Raw genomic sequence first — 21,907 nt, 5'->3', positions numbered from 1 at the left:
CCAACGCCTTTCCCTTTGAGATTTGTCAGTCTAGCAATGAATTTGTGCTTCTTAATCCCTTCACCTTTTTCACCCATTCCCTCACCCCCCTTCCCAACTGGCAACCAACAAAATGTTCTCTGTATCTATGAGAATGTTCCTGTTCTTCCTGTTCATTTTGTTTGTAGATTCCATTGTTGATAGATATGTATTCATTGCCTTTTTGTTTGTTCATACATTTTATCTTTTTCTTTAAAAAGACCCTTCATCATTTCATATAATAACGGTTTGGTAGTGATGAACTCCTTTAACTTTTTCTTGTCTGGGAAAGTTTTTATATGTCCATCGATTCTAAATGACAGCTTTGCAGGATAGAGTAATTTTGGTTGTAGGTTCTTGGTTTTCATCACTCTGAATATTTCTTGCCACTCCCTTCTGGCCTGCAAAGTTTCTTTTGAGATATCAGCTGACAGCCTAATGGGAACTCCCTTGTAGGTAACTAGCTGCCTTTCTTTTGCTGCTTTTAAGATTCTCTCTTTGTCTTGAACCTTTTGCATTTTGATGATGATGTGTCTTGGTGTGGGCCTCTTGGGGTTCATCTTGTTTGGGACTCTCAGTGCTTCCTGGACTTGTATGTCTGTTTCCTTCACCAAGTTAGGAAAGTTTTCTGCCATGATTGTTTCAAACAGGTTTTTGATTTCTTGTTCTCTCTCTTCTCCTTCCGGCACCCCCAAGATGCGAATGTTGGCACGCTTGAAGTTGTCCCAGAGGCTCCTTACACTTTCCTCATTTTTTTGGATTCTTTTTTCTTTTTGCTGTTCTGATTGGGCGTTTTTTGCTTCCTTATATTCCAAATCGATGGTTTGCTCCTTGGATTTACGTACTCTATTATTGAAGCTATGTAAATTATTCTTTATTTCAGTTAAAGCCTCCTTCGTTTCTAACTGTGCAGCGATCATTTCTGACTGGTCCTTTTTTATGCTCTTGAGGCCCTCACTGAGTTCATTGAGCATCCTTCTAAGCAGTATTTTGAACTCAGTATCTGTTAGGTTGCTTATCTCCATTTCGCTTAGTTCTTTTCTTGGGGTTTTGTTCTGTTCTTTCATTTGAGACCTGTTTCTTTGTATCCTCATTTTGGCTGCCTCCCTGTGTTTGTTTTAGTGTATTACTTAACGAGAGGTATGGGGCTCGCTGAGACCAGATGCTGCTCGTTTGAAAGAATTTAGGAAAAACCTGAAGCAGGATCCAAGACCAGCCAATCCTATGGTTAAGCAAGTGGCAACAGCTTGGGTGGGCCTGAAAGTTGGGTGGGATGGGGCCTCAGGGAGTAACCAGGGCGGGGCTACCGGTGTGAGCCAGGTTGCTGGAGTCCCAGATATGGCGGCTGTCTGCCGCCCCAGGGAAGGGCTCACCAAAGGAACAAAGGCCTCTTACAACACGTTTGTCCCCGAGGAAGCCCCCTCTCCAGCCCTCGCTCCAGTGCCAAACAGCTCAGTTCTTCCCTGTATGTCTCTGGTGCCCCTCGAGCTGCCTCCCCTCCGAGCTTAGAGGGAGAGAGTCCGACCAGTCCGTGCGTGGGCCCTTTAAGGAGCTGCCTGGGGCTCCAGCCGCTTCAGCCTCCCTGAGCCTCAGTTCCCGCTGGTTTTTCCAGCCAGAAGTGACGGGGATTCTCTTCCTGGCACTGGAACCCTGAGCGGGGCACCTGGTGTGGGACGAGGACCCCTCAGTCCTCAGGAAGGACCTTCCCAGCTGCGGGAGCCTCCTGATTTTTATCCGCCACACGTGGATGTGGGACCAGCCCCTCGCGCGCCGCCGCCACCCCTTGCGCTGCCACCCCTCCTACAGGTCTGGATGTAGCTGCTTTTTTTTTTTTTTTTTTAAATTCCGTAGTTGTAGGACTTCCATTCAGCTTGATTTCAGGCAGTTTTGGATGATGGTTGTTCTGTAGTTTTGTTTTAACTTGGATGTGGTTGTGGGAGGACGCGATACTGCGTTTCCCTACGCCGCCATCTTGACCGGAAGTCCCCTAACTGCATTTTTAATGACATTTAAAAACATTAGTGAAAAATAAAATAGTTTCAATAACAATATTGTTTTTTAAGTTTAGTAAATTTTTTTATAAGAGCAAAACACATTTTTTCTTATGGTATATGGAGCTTTTATAATAATATTTGCTTGAGAGTATTGATTAAAATAATGTTATTGAAAGAGATTTCAGCTCAACGGTTCTTTGCTATATAATTTGATAAATGGTTTCAGTTAAATATTAGTTTTCTAAATGTCAGAGAACATATGTTGACTGTTTTTTTATCCCCTTTACATCCAGTCTAATAAAGATGTTCTTTTCAGATAACGAAGACCTTGAGATGAGGAGAGACTATTCTCTCAGGTTCTGATAGCCCAAGTCTTTCTGCAAGAGATAGAGCATGAATCTCACCCCTATCTCGGTGCTTTATCAGTAAGCCCTGCCCTTGGTCAAAGCTGCAATGACACTGTAACCATGGAGCATTTCATGGGATCAGGGGACCTGAGAAAGTGAAACTACTATCCCTAGTCTTATGCTTATAGTCGGAAAGGATATAGCCTGGAAAATAATTTATTTCATTCTTCTTGTGTGAATCTAATGGGAAACTAATTTTCTAATCAAGACACCATCTTTTAATCTGCAAACTTGTTGATGAAGAATCCCAACAGCCAACAAATAACCCTGGAAGAAGGAAATACACCCTTGAAAGTTAAGGCAAATACTTTTCAATACTTATTTATATTTTCAAGACAAAAACAAAAAACCAAAATAGACAAAATTTGCTCTTTTTGTTATCAAAATAATTCATGCTTTCTGTAGACGTTACAGAAAATTCAAAAAGATTCAAAGTAGTAAGTGAAAAATAGATATCACCCATACATCAGTGACCCACTGTTATCTACTACTAACATTTTGGTGCCGTAGAAAGAGCTGGGTAACCAGCGTTGTTGTAAGGTGTGCGTCAGACAAGGCCCATGAGAAAGGGCTGCTCAATTTGCATGGGAGGAAGAGGTGCAGGAAGATTAATTAATTCCCTGAAGTTATCCAGCGAAGGGCTGGCAAAACCAAAATGAAGATGCCTGGCTCTGGCATTTTCGGACACCAGCCAGAGATGCAAGTCTTTTCACAGTGGAAGGGTGACTGATAGGAGTTCTTTCTCTGCCAACCCCCAGCTGGTGGCTGAGGAACGGTCACGCCCTCCACAGGACTCATCTGACCATGCCCAGGGGTGGCTGAGGAGATGATATGGTCAAAGCAGTTGTGTCACCAAGGGGTGGCTGCAGCTTCACCTCACGACCCCTTGGGGAGAGGAGAGGAGTGTGCACCCTCTGTGGGGCAGGAGGGAGTGACTGGGGCAGATTTAGAAGGTTAGGAACTCATTCCCCTGAAGAAGACTGACGAGAACTGCCTGCAATGAAGAATGTTGGCTGCTGCTCTTGGCTCTAAAGACCGTAGAGCTAACCCGTTAGTGAAAATGTGTTGGCCTCAGTTCCCTCCAGAAACAAAAGTTCTTGGCAGCCAAGGTGGCAGTGACCGACATTTGGGAGGCTCACGCCCTGCTCTGGGTAAGACAGCTGTTGGCATGGGGCACTGAAGCTGCCTGTGCATAGATATTCCCAGTAATCCGAGCATCACTGTTTTCAGTCTTCCTAAAATAAGTAGCAGTGTAGTCTAAGTGTGCACAGAAAAGCTGTAAATTAGCATTTCAAGGTGGGCACCTGGACATGCTCCATGAACCAGCATCCAAGCAATCGCTCTGTCGCTGAAGCTCATCTTCCTTAGTGGAGGCATTAACTCAGCACCCAGCATCTTTTCGTAGACCTGAAGACCTTCTACGAAATATTGCTAATAAAATCCCCTCTGGGTTCCAGCCATCCAGTTCACATCCCAGAATCACCTGCTGTTTTGTTTGAGCTAATTTGCATGGAGAACTTAGCCTTTTGGTTTGAGATACAACCCCAGACTCATTTGGACATCGCAGAGTCACAGAATGTTAGAGCTGGAAGGGAGGAGAGGCTGTTTGTTCTCACCTTGCCATTTCACAGAGCTAAGAAAGTGAGGTCCCTATAACCAAAGAAACCTCAACTCAAAGTTTTCAACGGTCTCATCCAGCTGGTAAATAATGGAGCTAGATTTTCTGATTCCAGTCCAAAGACTTGTCAGCATAACTTCTCTGATGAGGGCCACACATCGATGTTGATGGAGAAGAAAGACAAGATGAAATCCTTACCCTGGGTTACTTCTGTTTACCACAGGGGTCACTTTGATGCGATCATCAAGGCTCCGGCCCCTTTAAAACATAGGAGAAATGATGAGGTTAATGATGGATTAACACCAAGTGGGTGAAATTATTCATTAGAACACAGAAACAGTGCAAATACTCACTGATATGCAGATTGTTAAAGGAGCAGACAGGGATTATAAGTCTCTGAGACTCAGTGAGACAACAGTTCAGTCTTGGAGCCGGTAGGCCTCTAGGGGATACTGCAGTAGGACTCAGTCTCTATTTTGATTGATTTAATGCTGTGCTTTTAGCCTTTGCCAGTTAGGTACACTAAACATCTTATCACAGTCCATATACACATCTTGTGGAACATTCTAGAAGATACATCCTCTGCATATCAACTTCCAACATGCTGTGGACTTGAAATTCAACTTTGGAGAATCCGTACTTTGTAAAATGGACATTTATTAGGTTTTCTATTCACAACACAGGATTAAGATAAATACACGAATTTGTTAAAGTTCTGATATATAACTTGATATCTGCTTGTGGTACTTATATCTGTGTATCAAAACTGCAAGTTTTGACTAATTGTGTTGGCAACCAACAATAGGAAGATTAAAACCTACAGAGTTTTGAAATGTAAGATACATTTACTGCAATATGAAACTCTACGTAGTCACTGAGAACATGTCAGTATTTTATTTTATTTTTTCTTTATTGATTTTTAGAGAGGGAGAAGGGAGAGAGAGATAGAAACATTGATGAGAGAGAATATCGATCGGCCGCCTCCTGCACGCCCTCCTCTGGGGTCTGGGCCCACAACCTGGGCATGTGCCGACAGGGAATCAAACTGGCGACCTCTTGGTGCAGGGGTCGACGCTCAACCACTGAGCCACGCTGGCCAGGCACACGTCAATATTTTATTGTTACCTTTTAATATATTCTACTTCTGATCTTAATGGAATTTTGCTTTTCTTAGTGCATCTACATGTGGGGAAATTAAAACTGAGGTCCTGGGAAGACAAGTGATTTTTTTCTCCACTTGGTCAGGAGTAGAGCTTAGACCCAATTTGAACTTGTTACGCTGCTTATCAAACTGACTTCTCCTGATTTCTGTTTTTGTAAGTGGCACCATCATTCCCCTGGTCACCCGGGATCAAGATATCAGTGTTTCTTGGTGTGCCCCTTCCCCTAACTTCCCATGTTAAATCCTTCTCCAAGTCCTGCAGTCGTCCCATGCGCTCTCTCACACACCTGTTCCACCATCTCTCTTCATTCCACTGCAGTCAGCATCATTTCTCTCCGATGACCGAAGCAAAGGCTCAAGGTAAAGGAGAGTGTTCGCTTGCCTTGGGCATGGCTGCCCCTTGGGGTGGGAGGTGAGGTGGAAGGGCGTGAGGAGAGGTATTTTGAATCCTGGACCTGTGTCAGTGCCATCTGAACCTGCCTCTCCTGTCCCTTGTCCCTTTAACATGACTCAGAGAACCTGGGAGTGTCCGCGGGCTGTGCACTAAGTTTCCGTTGCCACTCCTCTGCTTTCCTTACTGGAGCATCGTGTGGAGTGACTCAGGGAGCTCTGAGAGGTCCTCTTCTCGCGGGGGCAGGGGAACCGAAGACCAACCGGCCATCTAGGCATTCTCAACTCGGCTTTATTTTACCCAGACACGCGGAGACTGCTGAGCTAAGACTGGGGTCACTGTTTCCTAGGAGGTTGTTGCAGACTGTGGTTGGACACATAGGGAATCCAGTTTCAGGGTGTGTTGACCGTCCGTGCATCCTCTTAGAGTGAGTGCTGCTTCAGACCCCGTCACACACGTGTCCTCCGATAGGGACCAATCTGAGAGAGAGACTTCCTCCACGAAGATGGGGCTTACGTGACAAAACCCTACAAGATACCCAGTTAATTTGGTCAAAATATGAGTGCAAAAGCTGATACTTTGACCGTTCCTTGAAAATCATCTTTATTACTTACAGCATTTATCTTATGATTTGTTTACTTGCCTCTCTTCTGCCTGGGTTTGAATTCTGTCCCCAACCCTGTCAATGACTAGCAGTGGGTTCTGGGTGAGCTATTTAACGGTGTTATTTATTCCTCAGTGTCTACACCTACAAGAGGTGATAATAGCACCCGCCTGACAGAATGATTATGAAGATTAAGTGTGCATTTGACTTTCTTTTCCTAGGGCCTAATACTACGCCTGGCTCCTGGGTACTCAGTAATTATTTGTAAGTTATTTTACTAGTGAAATGTTCTATAACCCTCTTTGAAAGACTGAGCTTAAAGAGTTTTTTATCGTACTACAAAGATGAGTTTTGGGGAGAGAGTTTGGCCAAAGGATACTTTTCTCTTAATCAGACCGAGCTGATGATAGTGTCTGTCTGTAAAGAGAAGTTGACACCTGATAAAGGTTTTGAATATTTTATAACAGCAGCTGAGAAACTTAGGATATCTCCATTCCCACATTTGGACAGGTTCTTGGAATTGTCTCCTGTGTCCCATCTGAAGTGGCTAGAAGTTGATTTGAGCCTCTTGCTGGAAGTTGTGGACTTTGGTACTAGGCACGCTTCATTGTCTTGCTTAGCCTACAGTGGTCTCCCTTTAATACCCAAGCATTGGGGCTGGCATCCTTTATTGGACATGCTAGTCTACATTGTTTTAGGACATTTGTAGTTGTCATGATTTGCCACTTAAGTAGGTTCACTTAACATTTCAGTTGGCCGTAGCCCTTGTTGGGGAAGGGTAGGGTCTTGTTTCTCTTTCCCTCACAGGAATGTATAAAAATGGTCAACTATTTGCTGACTGATGAGTCTGCAATTGTTCGTCCCTCACATGTGGAAATTTCCGAAAGGGTAGGTGCTGAATAGCCGTTTCTGGAGATCTTGAAAAATAGTGTAGTTTCTCACCAGATGGGGGTGATGAAAGTTTGGCCTTCGGGGACCATGAAATGACCTCTGCTCCTGAATTAGGATTATTTGGACTTCAGTTTAAAAATAATGTGTTAAAGGTGTGACGAGATTCTGTGTCAGGATAGCCTGTTCAGAGGACGCGGCTGGGGCCAGACCAGGGATGCGGGTACATGGAGAAACAGTCTTCAGTTAGAAACCAGAAGAGGGCAAAGGGCACTTATGGGAGGAAGGGCACCAGGTCTAAGCGAGACGGGAGGCACATTTGCCTGGTTTTGCAAGTCCAATGAACTGGGTCGGGCAGAGAACAGGTGTACTAGTTTTCTGTCACTGCTGTAACAATATCACACATTTAATGGGTTAAAACAACACACATTTATTTTCTAGGTCAGAATTTTCAAGTCAGAAGTCCAGGATGAGTCTTACCCAGATAAAAGGAAACCTCCATTTGGAAGTCTCATAGGCATTTCAAACTTAATATGTCCCAAATGGAGACTGCTTTTCCTACTGTCTTCCCCATCTCTTTAAATACCAATTTTTTTTCTGAAATTGCTCAGGTCAAAAACTCTGGACTCTTCCTCGACTCTTCTTTCTTCTGAGCTCCAGTCAGCACGTCTAATCAGCTCCACCTTTAAAATTACATAATTAGAATCTGATAATGTCTCACTGTCTCCGGTTTGGATTCTTGCAGTAGCATTTTAAACTGGTTTTGCTTCTACTCATGTCCCACTTTATTTATTTTTTTCCTGTATTGATTTGAGAGAGAGAGGAAGGGAGTGGGAGAGAGATATAGAAACATCGGTGAGAGAGAACATCGACTGGCCGCCTCCTGCATGCCCCCCACTGGGGATCGGGCCCACAACCTGGGTATGTGTCCTGACCGGGAATCGAACTGGTGACCTCTTGGTGCATGGGTCAGTGCTCAACCACTGAGCCACACGGGCCGGACTACTCATGTCCCACTTTGATGTAACCACAGCACCGCAGTCAGAGTGCTCCTGCTCACATGTAAGCCACTTCCGTCCCTCTGCTCCCCAGCTGGCTCGTTTCACTCAGTCAAAGCCAAAGACCCTCTGCTGGCCTAAGAGGGCCATCTGGACCAATGCACCATCAGACATGCACTTTCCTACCTGCCCGTAGCCTTGAGCCATCCTTGGTGGTGGAGGCAGATTTTAAGTTAAATAGGGGCACCTGTCCCTTCACATCTTCTGACTCACCCTGCTTTCTCGGGAACCCACTGTGATGTCCCCAGAGTCTGAGTGGAGAGTTTTTCTCCGTCTGACTCAAAAAGATGATAGAAAGAGGTCTCCCTACGAGGTTCCATGTTCTCAAAGCAGTGACAAGCCCAGGGGCATTTTCTGTTTCTGCTGCTCTTGTACCCAGTCGGGTCAGTAACTGAAGTGGCAGCTACTGCTGAAATACAAACCAGTTGTTGGGGCTTGAAGAGGGGGCAGAAGTTCTTAGAAAAGGAAATGGGAGGAAGTGGTTCCTATTCTGTGATAACTACATCAGTCTTCCAACACCTTTCTGCTCAGCTGGCCACTCCCGGGATTTTGTGCAGGAGACAAGCATCTTTGAGAACAGTGTTCTTTGCTGTTGAATTCAGCAGCTGGGATGAGGTGAAGGATGCAGACCAAGTGTTTCCTTAGAGGATGTCAGGGCAGGTGCAGTGAGGTGTTCACCCTCATGCCTCTTCTTGCACTGTTCTTGGTACCTAGAGGGTTTCAGTGCGTGCTTGTTGGACTGAACTGACACATTTTTAAAGTTAATGAACAGCCCGACTGGTGTGGCTCAGTGGATTGAGTGTCCTCCCATGGACTGAGAGGTCCCAGTTCAATTCCAGGTCAGGGCACATGCCGGGGTTATGGGTTCGATCCCCAGTAGGGGGCGTGCAGGAGGCAGCTAATCCATGTTTCTCTCTCACATCGATGTTTCTATCTCTCCCTTCCTTTCTCTCTAAAAAATCAAAAACATATTTTTAAAAATATGTAAAAAGGAAGTTAATGAACATATCAGATGATAAATCAGTCACACAGAAATAAAGCCTAGAAAACACATCTCATGCTACTGGAATTCAATGTCAGCGTAGCCAAGGGACTGAGAAGGGGCTAAGATGGGCCCAGGGCCTGTTGGGACCTCTGCGGCGGCAGTGGGACTGATGTGTGTGTTCTGCTTTTGTCTGATAGGTTATCGCCTGTGAGCAGCAGTATGACTCTTCCTATGACGCGCGCTGTGACGTCTGGTCCTTGGGGATCACAGCCATCGAACTGGGGGATGGAGACCCTCCCCTCTTTGACATGCATCCTGTGAAAACGCTCTTTAAGATCCCGAGGTAGGACACAAGATGGCGCTCTTGGCTCGTAAGTTCTCTGTGAAAGCGCTGTTAGCAGGATAGTAGTTCGCAAACACGTCCTCTCCAAATCTGTGAAAGCCTGATGGTAAAATGTCCAGTATTTCTTTGGGGAGGAAAAGAGAAAAGGGGGAAGCGAACGTGCCTGAAAGATAACATATCTCGAGGAATAATGGGACTTTGTGGTTGAAACAATCGCATACTTTCAGTATATACTCTAATTTTTGAGATGTTCATTTTTGGTGCTTTGCACGAGAAGACTACAAATGCAATTTTGGATGAAGTAATCTGTCTAAATACTGTGTTTTGGTTTTAATGATATATATATAATTATTATTAGTTTGAATCTTTCTCGAGTACTCAGGAAAATTTGGGGATGAATAAAAATGCCATCATATGTTTGTATTCACTCAGACCAGCACTAAACAATATTTTAAAAATGTTACATCAGTCATATGACTCTCTCTTCATCCCTTAATTTCTGTCTCAATGGGAAATTGTGCTGAAAGTGGTCTGTTTGGAGTGTGTTTTCTATTGTATGTGCTCATCAGGGGTTTGCACAAGAGGCTTGGTTGGTTGTCTTTCATGAGAGTCCGGCGGGTGTTCAGCCAGCTGCAGAAGCTCCCAGGGAGCTCCTTCCCGGCCAGGCTGCGGGCGGAGAGATTTGGACATTTCACATCTCTTTCAGAGGGAGGCTCTGGCTGGCTGGGAGCCTTGAACCACTTGGACAATACGGGTAACCTTCCCTTATCTGCACAATCACACAGCTACCACAGCCTTTAAACATTTCGCCTGATTGCAATTTGCATTTCTGATTAGGTCTATTTATATGCAGATGAGGCTCTGTGGCGTTCATCATCATCACGTTATGTTTTATACCTAACCCAGATGTGAACAACCACTCACCATTACTCCCAAAATGATTCCCACTCAAGATGGGGTTGGTCTTTTTGCCTTTTCCAAAGTATAGACACAGGTCCTGATGATTGGAAGAGCAGACAAAGCTTCTGGCTTTTAAAATTAATAGTCTTGTGTGTGGGGGTTGGAACTTGCTGAAGGTTTGAATGATGTAAAGTGCAGGACCACACAATGGTATTGTACCCAATAATAAGTCAGAAAATAGAAACGGTGTCTGGGATGATTTGTGCGTTTGCTTTCTCATTTTATAAATGGTTTACTCTTTTTTTCTTTTAAATATGTTTTTTATTGATTTTTTTAGAGAGAGAGAGGAAGGGAGGGGAAGAGGGAGATAGAAGCATTGATTGGCCGCCTCCTGCATTCCCCTTACTGGGAATGAAGCCCGCAACCCTGGCACGTGCCCTGACCAGGAACTGAACCGGGACCACTAGGTGCAAACAACCATGACACTCAACCACCTGAGCCTCACCAGTGAGGCACAAATGGTTTACTCTTTACAATTTATTTAATGTGGCCACATAGTTTCCCAAATATCAGAATTAAGGTGTGGCTTCTGATTAGCAAGATGTATGTATGTACTTTTGACTAGAGGTGGTCTACTTTGGTATATATTTTTCTTTTCTTTTTAGTATGTGTTTGTGTACAGACCAACTGTCCAAAAATTTCACACGGCGATAAATGTGAGGCACTGTAGAAGGTGTGTGTGTGGAAATAGACCCTGCATCTCTGGCGACTCCTCTTAGCTGGCTTGTGCGCTCAGCCCGGCCCAGTCTCCTACAACCTCTGTTCTCTCACCCCGTCACTCCTGCACCGTGGGGGGAGCCTTCGGGTCCAAGCACAAGTATCCTAGCCTCCACTGCCTGTCTCAGGACAGGGCGAACCCCAGGAACAGGACAGTGGCTGGGAAAGGGTCTCAGGGCAACAAGGATCCTTATCCCAACACAGGGTGAAACTTTCTTTCTCTCCTGCTAGAACCTCCTGGCCTTTCACCATCTCTTGGTTCCTGTGTAAGTGATGAATCAGGTTGATCTAGGGAATGTGAACAGTGACCGGTCAGCGGATCCTCCGTGCGGTTATGTGAGCACAACCTTGACAGCCAACTTGACATTCCTGGGCAAGAAGGATGGAGGGTTTTGTTGTTGTTGGTTTAAGATGGAGCATATTTGCATGTACTACTCAGCTGTTATACTCACCAAGTTATCTATAAAAATTACCCCGTCCCTTAGAAATCACAGAGTTCTCTTCTGAAGGGTTGTGGATTGACCAAGTGTGTGTGTGTGTGTGTGAGAGAGAGAGAGATATTAATTTTTAGTGCTAAAAATGTATCCTTTCCTCAGAAAAGCTCTTTGGTGGAGAGCAGAGAAATGAAACACTTATGTATTTTAAATAGGCACTCACATTATTTACCTGAGTGTTTCATGAGGATCTCAGTCTCTCTCTCATTCTCTCTCAGTATTTTCTTTTCGAATGGAGAGATGCAAAGAACAATTACAAAAATCCTTTGAATCTGTTTGTCTTCAGAATTGTTTCTTCCGGTGTGGTTTGAGTGTTCCTGTGTTCTGTGGTTCTCATCCACGGAGCAGGGACGTCTGCTCCAGAGCCCTCTGGGTCCAGAGCAGTGTGTGCCTGCCTCCTCTGGCCTTCCTCACCCCCCTCCTCTCTAAACCTTTCCCTTCCTAAATAAATTACCAAATAAGGGAAGGAAAGAAAACCTTCGCTGAGCCAGGTAAGAAGCGACTTACAAATTAATGACGTGCTGGCTACATGTGAGGTGAGCGCGTCGGATGTCCACAGAGCAGGTGACCACACAGGTTCCCCGGGCGCTGTCAGAAAGTGCGAAGCGAGCCCTGCCTGGACGTGGCTGATGCGTCTGCACACGGGGCTCCTGGCTCTTCCCCCTCTGCCTCCACCCACCTTCTCCTTTCTTTTGACCTTCACATTAGACTATGACACACGGAGTAATTGTGACCTGTCTTTGAAGCACTGTGTGACTCGCAATCTTTCCTACATTGCAAATACACAGAAATTATCTTCTGATTGGCAGAGCATCCGCCCTTCCTGCATCTGTCTGCACGTGTCATCTTGTCTAATGCCTTTGCTCCCAAAAGTCACCCTTTCTGGCAGTGGCTGCTCTGTCTGCTGGCATTTTTCTCCAGGAGTTAGAAGAGAGAGGAATGAAACCGTTTCTCTGGGTATTGTGGGATTGACAACGTCCCTCTCACGACTCTCTCCTGGGAATCCTGTAAAATTCCAAAGGCTCAGAAGGACCTTGCAGATGACCTGCATATATTTTTCACTTGAAAAGGAGATCTGTCTCATAGATGTAATTGCAAGAACCCACAGAGTTAGGAGAAATATACAGTTATGTGGGTCTCCTGGCAACCAGGTATCTTTTCTTAACTTGGAGTCTTTGTCTAATGACCTGCTCGACCTCTACAGGTGGGGATCCGGAAGGCAGTGGGGGTGGTGTGGGTATCTCATTGGACAGAGACTGAGAGCTGTCCCCTGCCCATCACTTGGGGCCAACTCTGTCTCGAGCTGACTGCACACGGAGTGCTCCCACTTCATTCCGGGGGGAAGCGCAGAAGGCGTTGAAGATTCCCAGCAGGAATACCCTTGGCTGGCAGTGGATGGGACAGAGTGGCCTGAACGGACCAGTCCCCGAAGCCCGTGATTGTCCCTTCCTAAAGAGAAGTTTCCCTGCAGGACATGCTTTGAGAAAAGAACCCGTAAAAATCACCAGTTCACATTTGGGCTTGTTTTCCTCACCAAAGTTAGCTTGTTCCGAACAGTCCCCAGCGGTGTTAGTGTCGTAGGGCTGCCACAACAACGCCCACGAACGCGGCGGCTCGAACAACAGCGACTATTCTCTCCCAGGCCTGGGGCCAAGTCCACCGTCAGACCCTGGCGGGGCCGGCCCCTCTGCAGGCTGGCGTGGAGGGTCCTTCCTTGCCCCTTCCAGGCCCTGCACTCCAGTGCCCTTGGCTTGTCACAGCGGAACTCCAGTCTCTGCCTCCGTTTCCTGGAGATTTCCTCCACGTCTCTCTGTGTCTTCTTCTCTGTCTTGTCCAATACGGACACTTGTCATTGGATTTAGGGCCCATCCTGATCCAGGATGAGCTCCTCTTGAGACCCTTGTCTTAATTACATCTGCAAAAGACCCTTATTCAAAACGAAGTCACATTCTCAGGTTCCAAGTGGACGTATCTTTTGGAGGCCACAATTCAACTCACTACACCAACCAACTTTAATGTTTACCAGATTCTCTGAGAAACTAATTCGGGCAGAATATGTAGGACAATTAGCCAAACGAGGATGTACAAATAATAATAGCGTAGATTTATGGAGTGCTTTCTCTGTGGCAGGCACAGTTCTGTGTGTTTCAAAATATGAATGCCTTCAGTGCCCATGGTGACCCAGTGAGGTAAATTCTATCACCACCTTTTATAGGAGAGAAACTGGACCTAGGGAGAAAGTCCCTGGTCACGTACCTATTAGAGGAAAAACGATATGAATCTGAGACGTTTGATTCCAAAGTCCACATGTTTTGCAACGAGATTGAAAAATTAAAGTCCTTCCTTAAGTTACATTTATTCATCGATGACTTATGAATTGAGCACCAAGGGGACGGGAGTGTTTAGAAATAAATAGGACATCCTCGACTTTAAGAAGCTTACAATGCAGCATCCTTCTCCTGCCTCCCATTTTAAACTGACACTGTAAACCTGAGAGTTAGAATTTTATTTGCATCCATAATTGTGCCAGTCAAGGAACCAAAGAATAGAAATCAAGAGTATTACCATAGGTGAACACAGGCTCTCCTTTGCTCATTGATTTATGGCCCTTAAACCAGAATCTCTCCCTTTCCAGACTCCCCTTAAGCAATTGCCTTTTAGTTCCTAATGTAGAGCACTTAAGACAAGTGTCTGAACTGAAAAATTACAGAGCACGTGTTATGTAAAGGCAGAGAGGCATTTCAAGTATCGTTATCGGCACCCGGAAGTTTTTGTCCAGTCCTGCCCTCCTTGCGGAACCTGCACCTGCCCCGTCGGGGCTGTTTCTGGTAGAGCCAGCATCCCTGCCCCGTTCACCTGCCTTTCACTTTTCAGTAGGAAAAGCTCTCTGTGGTCAATGGGAATCTGTTCCCGGCCTCCATCTGGAGTTGGAATGCTTTTCTCATGGAAACTATACTGACCACTTATTTAGGAGGAGCCTCTATAACAAACACCTAAAGTTCTCACTGGGTCCGTTATTAGACTCCTGTGGCCAATCGGAGTTTCATGATCGAGTCTGAGACTTAGCCTATGTCTAGAGCTTTATTCCTATGGGGAAAAATGCTTTCCACGCTCCGACCTACCCATTTAGCACAGTGCTCCGACACACAGTGCACCGGGAACCGGGGCGTGCGTGCCCGCGCACCTGGGCATCGCTCTGAGTCGGGCTGAGGTTGAGTGCTCCGTTACAAGATGAATACGACAGGCTTTTGTATTCTTCTCTCTCTCCCTCTCTCCCCCCATTCAGTAGCAAAGGTGTACTGGGCAGAAGTTGGATAGCAAAAAAAAAAAGGCGCAGGAGGAGAAATATAAACGAATACTCTTGGGCTCCCCAGGTGGGTGGCAGGGCTCAGAAAGGACCAGTCGTCACTGGAAACACGGATTCTCTATGAATCGGGGTCTCAGTGCCTATAACTGACTCTTATTCTGAAACAGAATCCTTGGGTTGAATTTTCATCTGATTTCTTCTGAATGTCTGTCATTTTTTTAAAGGTAAAAATTCCTTTCCATCTGACTTTTCTATTCGCAAACCAAATTGTCCCTAGGAGGGGAGCCTGCCCCTCAGCAGGGAGGGGACGCAAAGGCAGCAGGGAGCCCCGAGTCACCATACTTGTCTTACTATTACAGAATCATCACAGGACATGTTCCCTTAGGGCTGTGAAATACAGGGAAAAGAAATTAAAACTAAACTATTGTTGTTAAATGTAATGAGTGTGTGTGTGTGTGGGGGGGAGGGGTTTGATGGCACTCTAAGGCTGGATTTGCCCCCTGGGAAATTCTGGTTTCTCTTCACCGACCCAGGTCACTTAGCTATTGGCCTTTTGAGCAACGGACCCTCACAATCCCAGTTCACTCATAAAGCAAGGCGAGCTAGAAGCATTAGCATCATTCAGCATATACTGAGTGTCTAACAGAAAAAAAAATGGGTTGAAACACTCCAATAGAAAAACAGTAGTCTTTTCTTTTTTTGAGAGCTTTCTAGTGGATTTTAAAAGACTGTGTTCCCTATTCCCCAGGGTGTCTCCGGGTGCCCCCCGCCCCCGGGTATCCTCTCCATTTCCTGGGGAACTCAGTAGCCGGAGGCAGCTGGTGGCAACACCCCAGAAGGCTTCCACTCTGTGGAGCATGCTTCCAAACTCTTCTTTAATTTGAGCTGAGCAGCTGGGGCTGTTAGTTCCTGTGGAGGTACAGCTTGCTGCCCCCCTGAAACCTGGCAGGTAGGGAGAGTTTAGCTCTGCAAGGTTTCATCTGGGGATCAGGTGGCAAAGCAGGAGCAGCCTTCAGGGACTTCTAGCCCCCCCCCGCCGGGTAGGAGGCCCACGCTGGGAGAAGGGAGAGGCCGGAGGAGCCGCGTTGACTTACAGCACGTCAGCACTTCCCCCTCATTACCCTGCTTTCAGTGTTTTGGCACCACTCATTTTGGCTAATTCCAACTTAGCCTGAACAATGGAGAGATGGGCAAAGAGGGTGAGCAAGGAAACAGAGCCCAAAATAGCACCAGAGGGTTGGAGGCACCCCAGTTTCCTCTTGGCTCCAGAGAAAACTAGAGAACACAGGTGAGGATGTTATAAGCTGCCTTCGGGGTCGGCCTCGCGGTAGGGCAGGGGCAACATGGGCGTGAAGAGAGACGAGGCGGTTGTCCGGAGGAAGGCCCTTTGCAGCCGGAGCTCGCCAACCTGGGGACGCAGGTGCAGCTCACGTCAGGAAAGAAAACACAGTGTAGTGGCCGAATATTAGTGTTTGTGTCGGTTATCTGCTGGTATGTAACAACCCCCCCAAATATAGCTGCTTAAAACATCACTCATTTATTACTTCTCATGAGTCTGTGGGTTCTTGGGGTGGTTCTGTGGACCCTGGCTGGGCTTACCCACATATCTGTGGTCAGCGGGGATGTGGCCGGGGGCTGGCTGTCTCGGTGGCCCTGGCGAGGATGCCTTGGCTCGGCTCCACGTGGTTTCACACCTTCCATCGGGCCAGCCAGAGCTAGTCTCACACTGGTGACAGGGTTCCAAGAGCAGATCCAGGAAGAGGTGTAAAGTTGGACCGTTTTTTGCAGTTAATTTACCACAGTGTTCCACAGTCAGTCTTCACGGGTTCGGATTCAAGCGACACTCACACCTTCAAGCTGTATGAACTTGACCAAGTTCCTTACTGTCTCGGAACTTCAGTTTCCTCCTCTGCAAAATAGAGGCGTGAATAGAATCAGCCTCACAGAGTTGTTGTGAACAGTTGTGTTAAGTGCTCAGGACAGCACATAGCAAGCGTTTGGCTTTTGCTGGGTGTTACCAAATCTCAAGGCTGTATTTCTTTTGTAAGGGGTTTGCTTTCCCTTGTGGCTCAAGAAACTTCCATGCAGAACGGCCGTGAGATCAATCATTGGAAAGTTTATCTAATTGACTGACTGATGATTGTGTGGGGAATTGAGAGAGCATGAAGACTGATTTCTCAATGAATCTTTCCTACTTCCAGTGCACCTGTCTGCAGGACTGTCACAAATGTCCAATGTTACACTTTGTTTGTTAACTGATTCCTGAGAGATGGGAACCGCCCCCCATGTGCACCCATGGACGCCATGACAGGAACGCCCACTGGGAAGCAAGCTGGCCTTCGTCCAGCTCCCACCACGTCTGCCCTGAGAGGTGACACTGCCGTCCTCCGAGGAACTGAGGCTGCGGCGCTGTCCCTTCCTATCACTCTCATTTTTGCGGAGGCTTTGGGGTCGGTGGGTGTGATGGGGGTTTGACTGACTCTCTTCAGGGACCCCCAGCCCCCTTGGTAGGTACAGCCTTCTCTTGGTTCTGAACATTTCTTGTCCCCAGGTAAAGGTATCATAGTAGGGGTTCTGGACAGAGGGCACTGACTCAAGATTGGGTCCTATTTTGCTCCCATTTTTTCCACCAAGAAGAATGACGTTTTTCCCATCCAGCTTGGAAAGGCTGAAACTTTGGTAAGGGGAGACAGAAACCCCAGCCGCCGAGGGGATTGTAAGGGGAGCTCTTAGCTGTTCCAGGTGAGCTCAGGTTTCTTGGCTGGGAGCAGTGATACCTCAGGTACTGCGAGAAGATACAGGTGAGACTCGGACCCGCTGTGGGTGATCTTGGAAGAATCCCGGAGAACAGGAACAGTGTTCAAGGAGCAGAAAGGGAGAATGTGCTCACATTCATCAGTGAAGGGAAGAAAGCAGAATCTGAAAACTACCATCTGGTGAGCTTAACTTTCATTCTGGGCTAATTGCTATGGTCCCTTTTTCCCCCTCCTTGAAGGGTATATGAACTCTTAGTGGGGAAAAGCCGTGATCAGTAGGAGTTAGCATGGGTTCACTAAAAATAAGCCATGTCAGACCAATGTCCTTATTTGATATCATTGCAAGTTTGGCAGAAATGGGGACTCTTTTAGACATATATATATATATATGGATTTTGCCCTCGGGCAAAATTTGTTGTGATGTTTTTATGGCAAAGATGGGAAAACACAGATTGAGAGGGTGGGAGGGATGAGTCATAACCCAGTACTCAGGAGCTCTGGGTAACGGTGTGCGCACGGGGTGGCAAGTCCTGGGGCCACTGGGCAGGGCTCTGCTGATGGGCCTGCTGCTGAATGTTTCAACATGTGTTATGACTCAGAGGATACTTGTCGTCTAGCGGTCACATTCATGGAAGGGGTAGCTGGTATGCTTGATGACAGCCTTGGAATCCCAGAAGATCTCAGTGGGCAAGAATAATGGGGGTCTCCAACAAGCAAATAGGCTCAGAAACCCTGGTGAGCTGTACGGGAGGAGAGAGCCACGTCTCAGTAACCCGCGGGGCAAAAATGAATTTAATTATGGCTGCAAGCCCAATAGGGGTCAAACGGGAAGACCTTCCTGCATAGTTCCATGAGGTTTGATAGAACAAGTACCACCACCCAATAGCCTGAGTTCCAACAAGCAGAGGAAGAGCAGCCCCTCCCCTGAGCTCTGAGCCACAGCCTGTCGCTGGCGCCCGAGCAGCTCTATTGTGCCAGAGCCTCACCAATCCCGCCAGCGTCTTGCCCTCCTCTTGTGACAGAGCAGCATCAACTCTGTCTAGAAAAACAGGTTCTTGTATTTTTATTCTCATTTTTAAATCTGGCCAAGGAGCCAGAGAGAAAATACACTCACACCACACCCTGTACCTTCCTCCACACTTTTCTACCCCAAATGTAGCCCTTCTTGGCCTCATCAGTTACTTAATGAGATGCGCTCATTCATATCAGTATACGCTTGAGGGAGAAGAGGAGTGAAGAGGAGGGACAACTGTCACAGTGGTCTCCACCGTGGGAGGAAACAAAACAGTACGTCCAGGTGCAGAGAGAAAGTACTAGGACTTCTGTATTCCATGTATTCTTTAATATAAAAAAACAAGAAACAAGTTATGCTTTCCTGTTACTAAGTATCAACACTGACGTCGGTGCCTTCAGCTCTACAGAAGCTGGAAGGTCCTGTGGTGGGCTCTGCAGGTGAACCTCGGGGGCTGTCCCGCCAAGGGCGAGGAGACCGTGCAGTTCTGTTTCTGGGTCCTGGACAGCAGTGCAGTTAAAGGCGCCTTGTTGGGTGTTTATATGGCAAATGCCGCCTACTCTCAACTAAATACAACTTCATAAAGGGCCGAGTGGCTTTCAAAGATTTCTGCAAAGAAACTTCAGAATCTAAATCTACCAATGCCTGCCCGAGTGAGCGGCAGGGAACAGCTGGGTGATGATGCCTGTCCTAGGACCAGCTCTTCGTCAGCCACGTGAGGTTCAAAACAACACGCTAATTAGATCTGCCAAGAAATCGTTTAAAAAACCTCAAAATGACTATGAAGACTCTCTGAACTATGGCTTTAGAACCACTACTGTTAATGATGAACCTGTTCCTTAGTATTTATCATGCAGAAGTTATTATGACATTATCAAACCTGTACAATCTAACTGCACAATGTTTTAGGATACTGTTAAAAATGTTATTTATTTCATCTTATTGATTTTTAATTTAGTAACATTTGTACACAATTGATAAGAAAGAAGGTTGCTATGAGAGGGTGCCCTTAAAATTTCTCAGTAAAAAAAATATTTCTTATTGGCAAAGTGCATAATAAAAAAAAAATCGGGGCCCTGGCCAGTTTGACTCAGAGTTAGAGCATCAGCCCTTGGACCAAAGGGTCCTGGGTTCGATTCCCAAGTCAAGGGCACGTACCTGGGTATTGGCCCTGGCCAGGGTCATGCAGGAGGCAACCAATCAATGTCTCTCTCACATTGATATCTCTCTCTCTCTCTCTCTCTCTCTCTCTCTCTCTCTCTCCCTCTCTCCCTCCCTCCCTCCCTTCCACTCTATCTAAAAATCAATGGAAAAATAACCTGGGGTGAGGATTAAAAAAAAAATTGGGGACCTTTGGTCTAAACCAGTAGCTTTGTGCCCTAGTTCAGCTGCTGTAAATAGTTCTTCTATAATTGTTTGTCCTTTCCTAATTTACATTTACTGTGTTATATATAATTTGTTTGAATCTTCACTGCAACTCTGATGGGTCACTTTAGAGTTGAGGACTCAGGGCTCAAAGGAGTTATGTTTTGCTCCATGACACACAGTTAGAAAAGCTAATAAGTGGCAGTGGATGAGCCTCAGTGAGTCTGTAAACCCCCCAAGATTGAATGCAAAATGGACCATATTTTGGAAGGTGTTTGTTATGGGTTGAATTGTGTTCCTCAAATAAGAGATGTTGTAGCTCAGAATGTGATCTTATTTGGAAAACAGAAATAATCAAGTTAAAAATGTGGTCATTAGGGTAGGCCCTAATCCAAAATGATTGGTGTCCTTACAAAAAGGAGTTAGCTTAATTAGGACGCAGAGACAAACCTGCAGAGGGAAGATGGTCTGAGACACGGGGAGGGCACTGTGTGGAGACTGATCTATGCTGCCAAGCCAAGGGACAACCGGAAGCTGGAAGAGGCAAGGAAGGACCCTTCCCCCACAGGTTTCAGAGGGTGCACGGCCCCACTAACACCTTGATTTTGAACTTCTAGCCCCCAGAGCTGTGAGACAAGACAGTCCTGTTGCTGTAAGCCATCCAGTTTGTGGTACTTTGTTATGGTTGTCCCAGGAAACTAGCCCAATGGTCTATAGCTCTGAAAGCTGTCCAGGACCCAAAAGGTTTAAAACCACTGACATGATACAATGCAGCTGTAAACAGAGGAAGACGTCCAGAGGCTGAGTAAGTTTCCCTGGATGATTTGGCTAATTAAGAGAGATGCGTAGCTGAGTCCCACACATTCTGACTGTTACGTTCAACATCAAGGCCAGGAGGGCTGACTGTGGGCACATTGGCTTGTCCCCTGTATCACCAGGTTTGGTGTTGGTCCTGACTTGGTGGTCCACCTCAGTCTGCCACAGCTCACGGTTCTTCCAGTGACTTCAAAGGAACAAATGGAAATGTGGCACGTTTTTGCCTTGATGATGTCACAGTCTCCTTATGGCTCCACAGTTCACTTCCGTCCCCAAGTTCACATTGGCACTTCTGTGTCTATTAAAAAGAAAAACCAACTGTAATTAAACATGTGTACAAACAAAAAAGCAGTTTATTTCCTTGGTAATACGCTGTTAAACTGGAAAGGGGTTAAAAAGAATCAGTGCACCTGCACAACATCACAGGTAAGGAAAGAATTACCCTGATGCTGGCACAATGTCCGAGCTTCCTAACTGAAACTGTTTTGGTTCCTCAGCAGTGTGTGTGATGGTGAACTACTTACACACGGACTGTAAGCGGATGCTTGGAATTAATTTGCTCAGCCATCTGATAAATATTTATCAAGCATACTGCGACCAGGCACTATAACAGGCATAGCAGTGAACACAAACTCCCTGTCCTCATGGAGTTTCTGGTTAGAGCGGGGGAGCGAGCAGACACACAGGACACGCGATGCGCTCCGTGGTGACAGGTGCCAGCCTGAAGGGAATAAAGTGGGATGAGCGTACTGGTGACGCCGGGGTGGGATTTACTGTTACACAGGGTGAGCAAAAGCAGGCTTATGGCTGTTTGTATGGACACTAATACAATAATTAATAAATAACAGTATAAAAATAAACTATTTTGAGTACTCACAACTGTAAACCTACTTTTGCCCCAGCCTGTATAAGGTGCTGAGAGAAGCCCTGTCTGATCAGATAAAGGGAAGAGTCTAGAAGGCGTGAGGGAGCAAGCCATGCCTAGGAAAAAGGTAAGGGCAAAGGCCCTGAG

At 46.3% G+C, this 21,907-nt stretch overlaps 1 protein-coding gene across 1 annotated transcript in view; it reads left to right on the top strand.

The window, feature by feature from the left end:
- MYO3B (myosin IIIB) overlaps nucleotides 1-21,907 on the top strand; it is a 425,394-nt gene that overhangs the window by 26,493 nt on the left and 376,994 nt on the right. Inside the window, exon 7 of the mRNA XM_036253347.1 lies at nucleotides 9,323-9,468. Coding sequence (XP_036109240.1) covers nucleotides 9,323-9,468 — 146 coding nt within the window. The remainder of the gene's footprint in view (nucleotides 1-9,322; nucleotides 9,469-21,907) is intronic.

This window comes from Molossus molossus, unplaced genomic scaffold (assembly GCF_014108415.1).
Source record: "Molossus molossus isolate mMolMol1 unplaced genomic scaffold, mMolMol1.p scaffold_m16_p_11, whole genome shotgun sequence".
In the NCBI taxonomy this organism is placed as follows: Eukaryota; Metazoa; Chordata; class Mammalia; order Chiroptera; family Molossidae; genus Molossus; species Molossus molossus.
The sequence above is the reverse complement of the archived record's forward strand: the minus strand, read 5'-3'. Positions and strand labels throughout refer to the sequence as shown.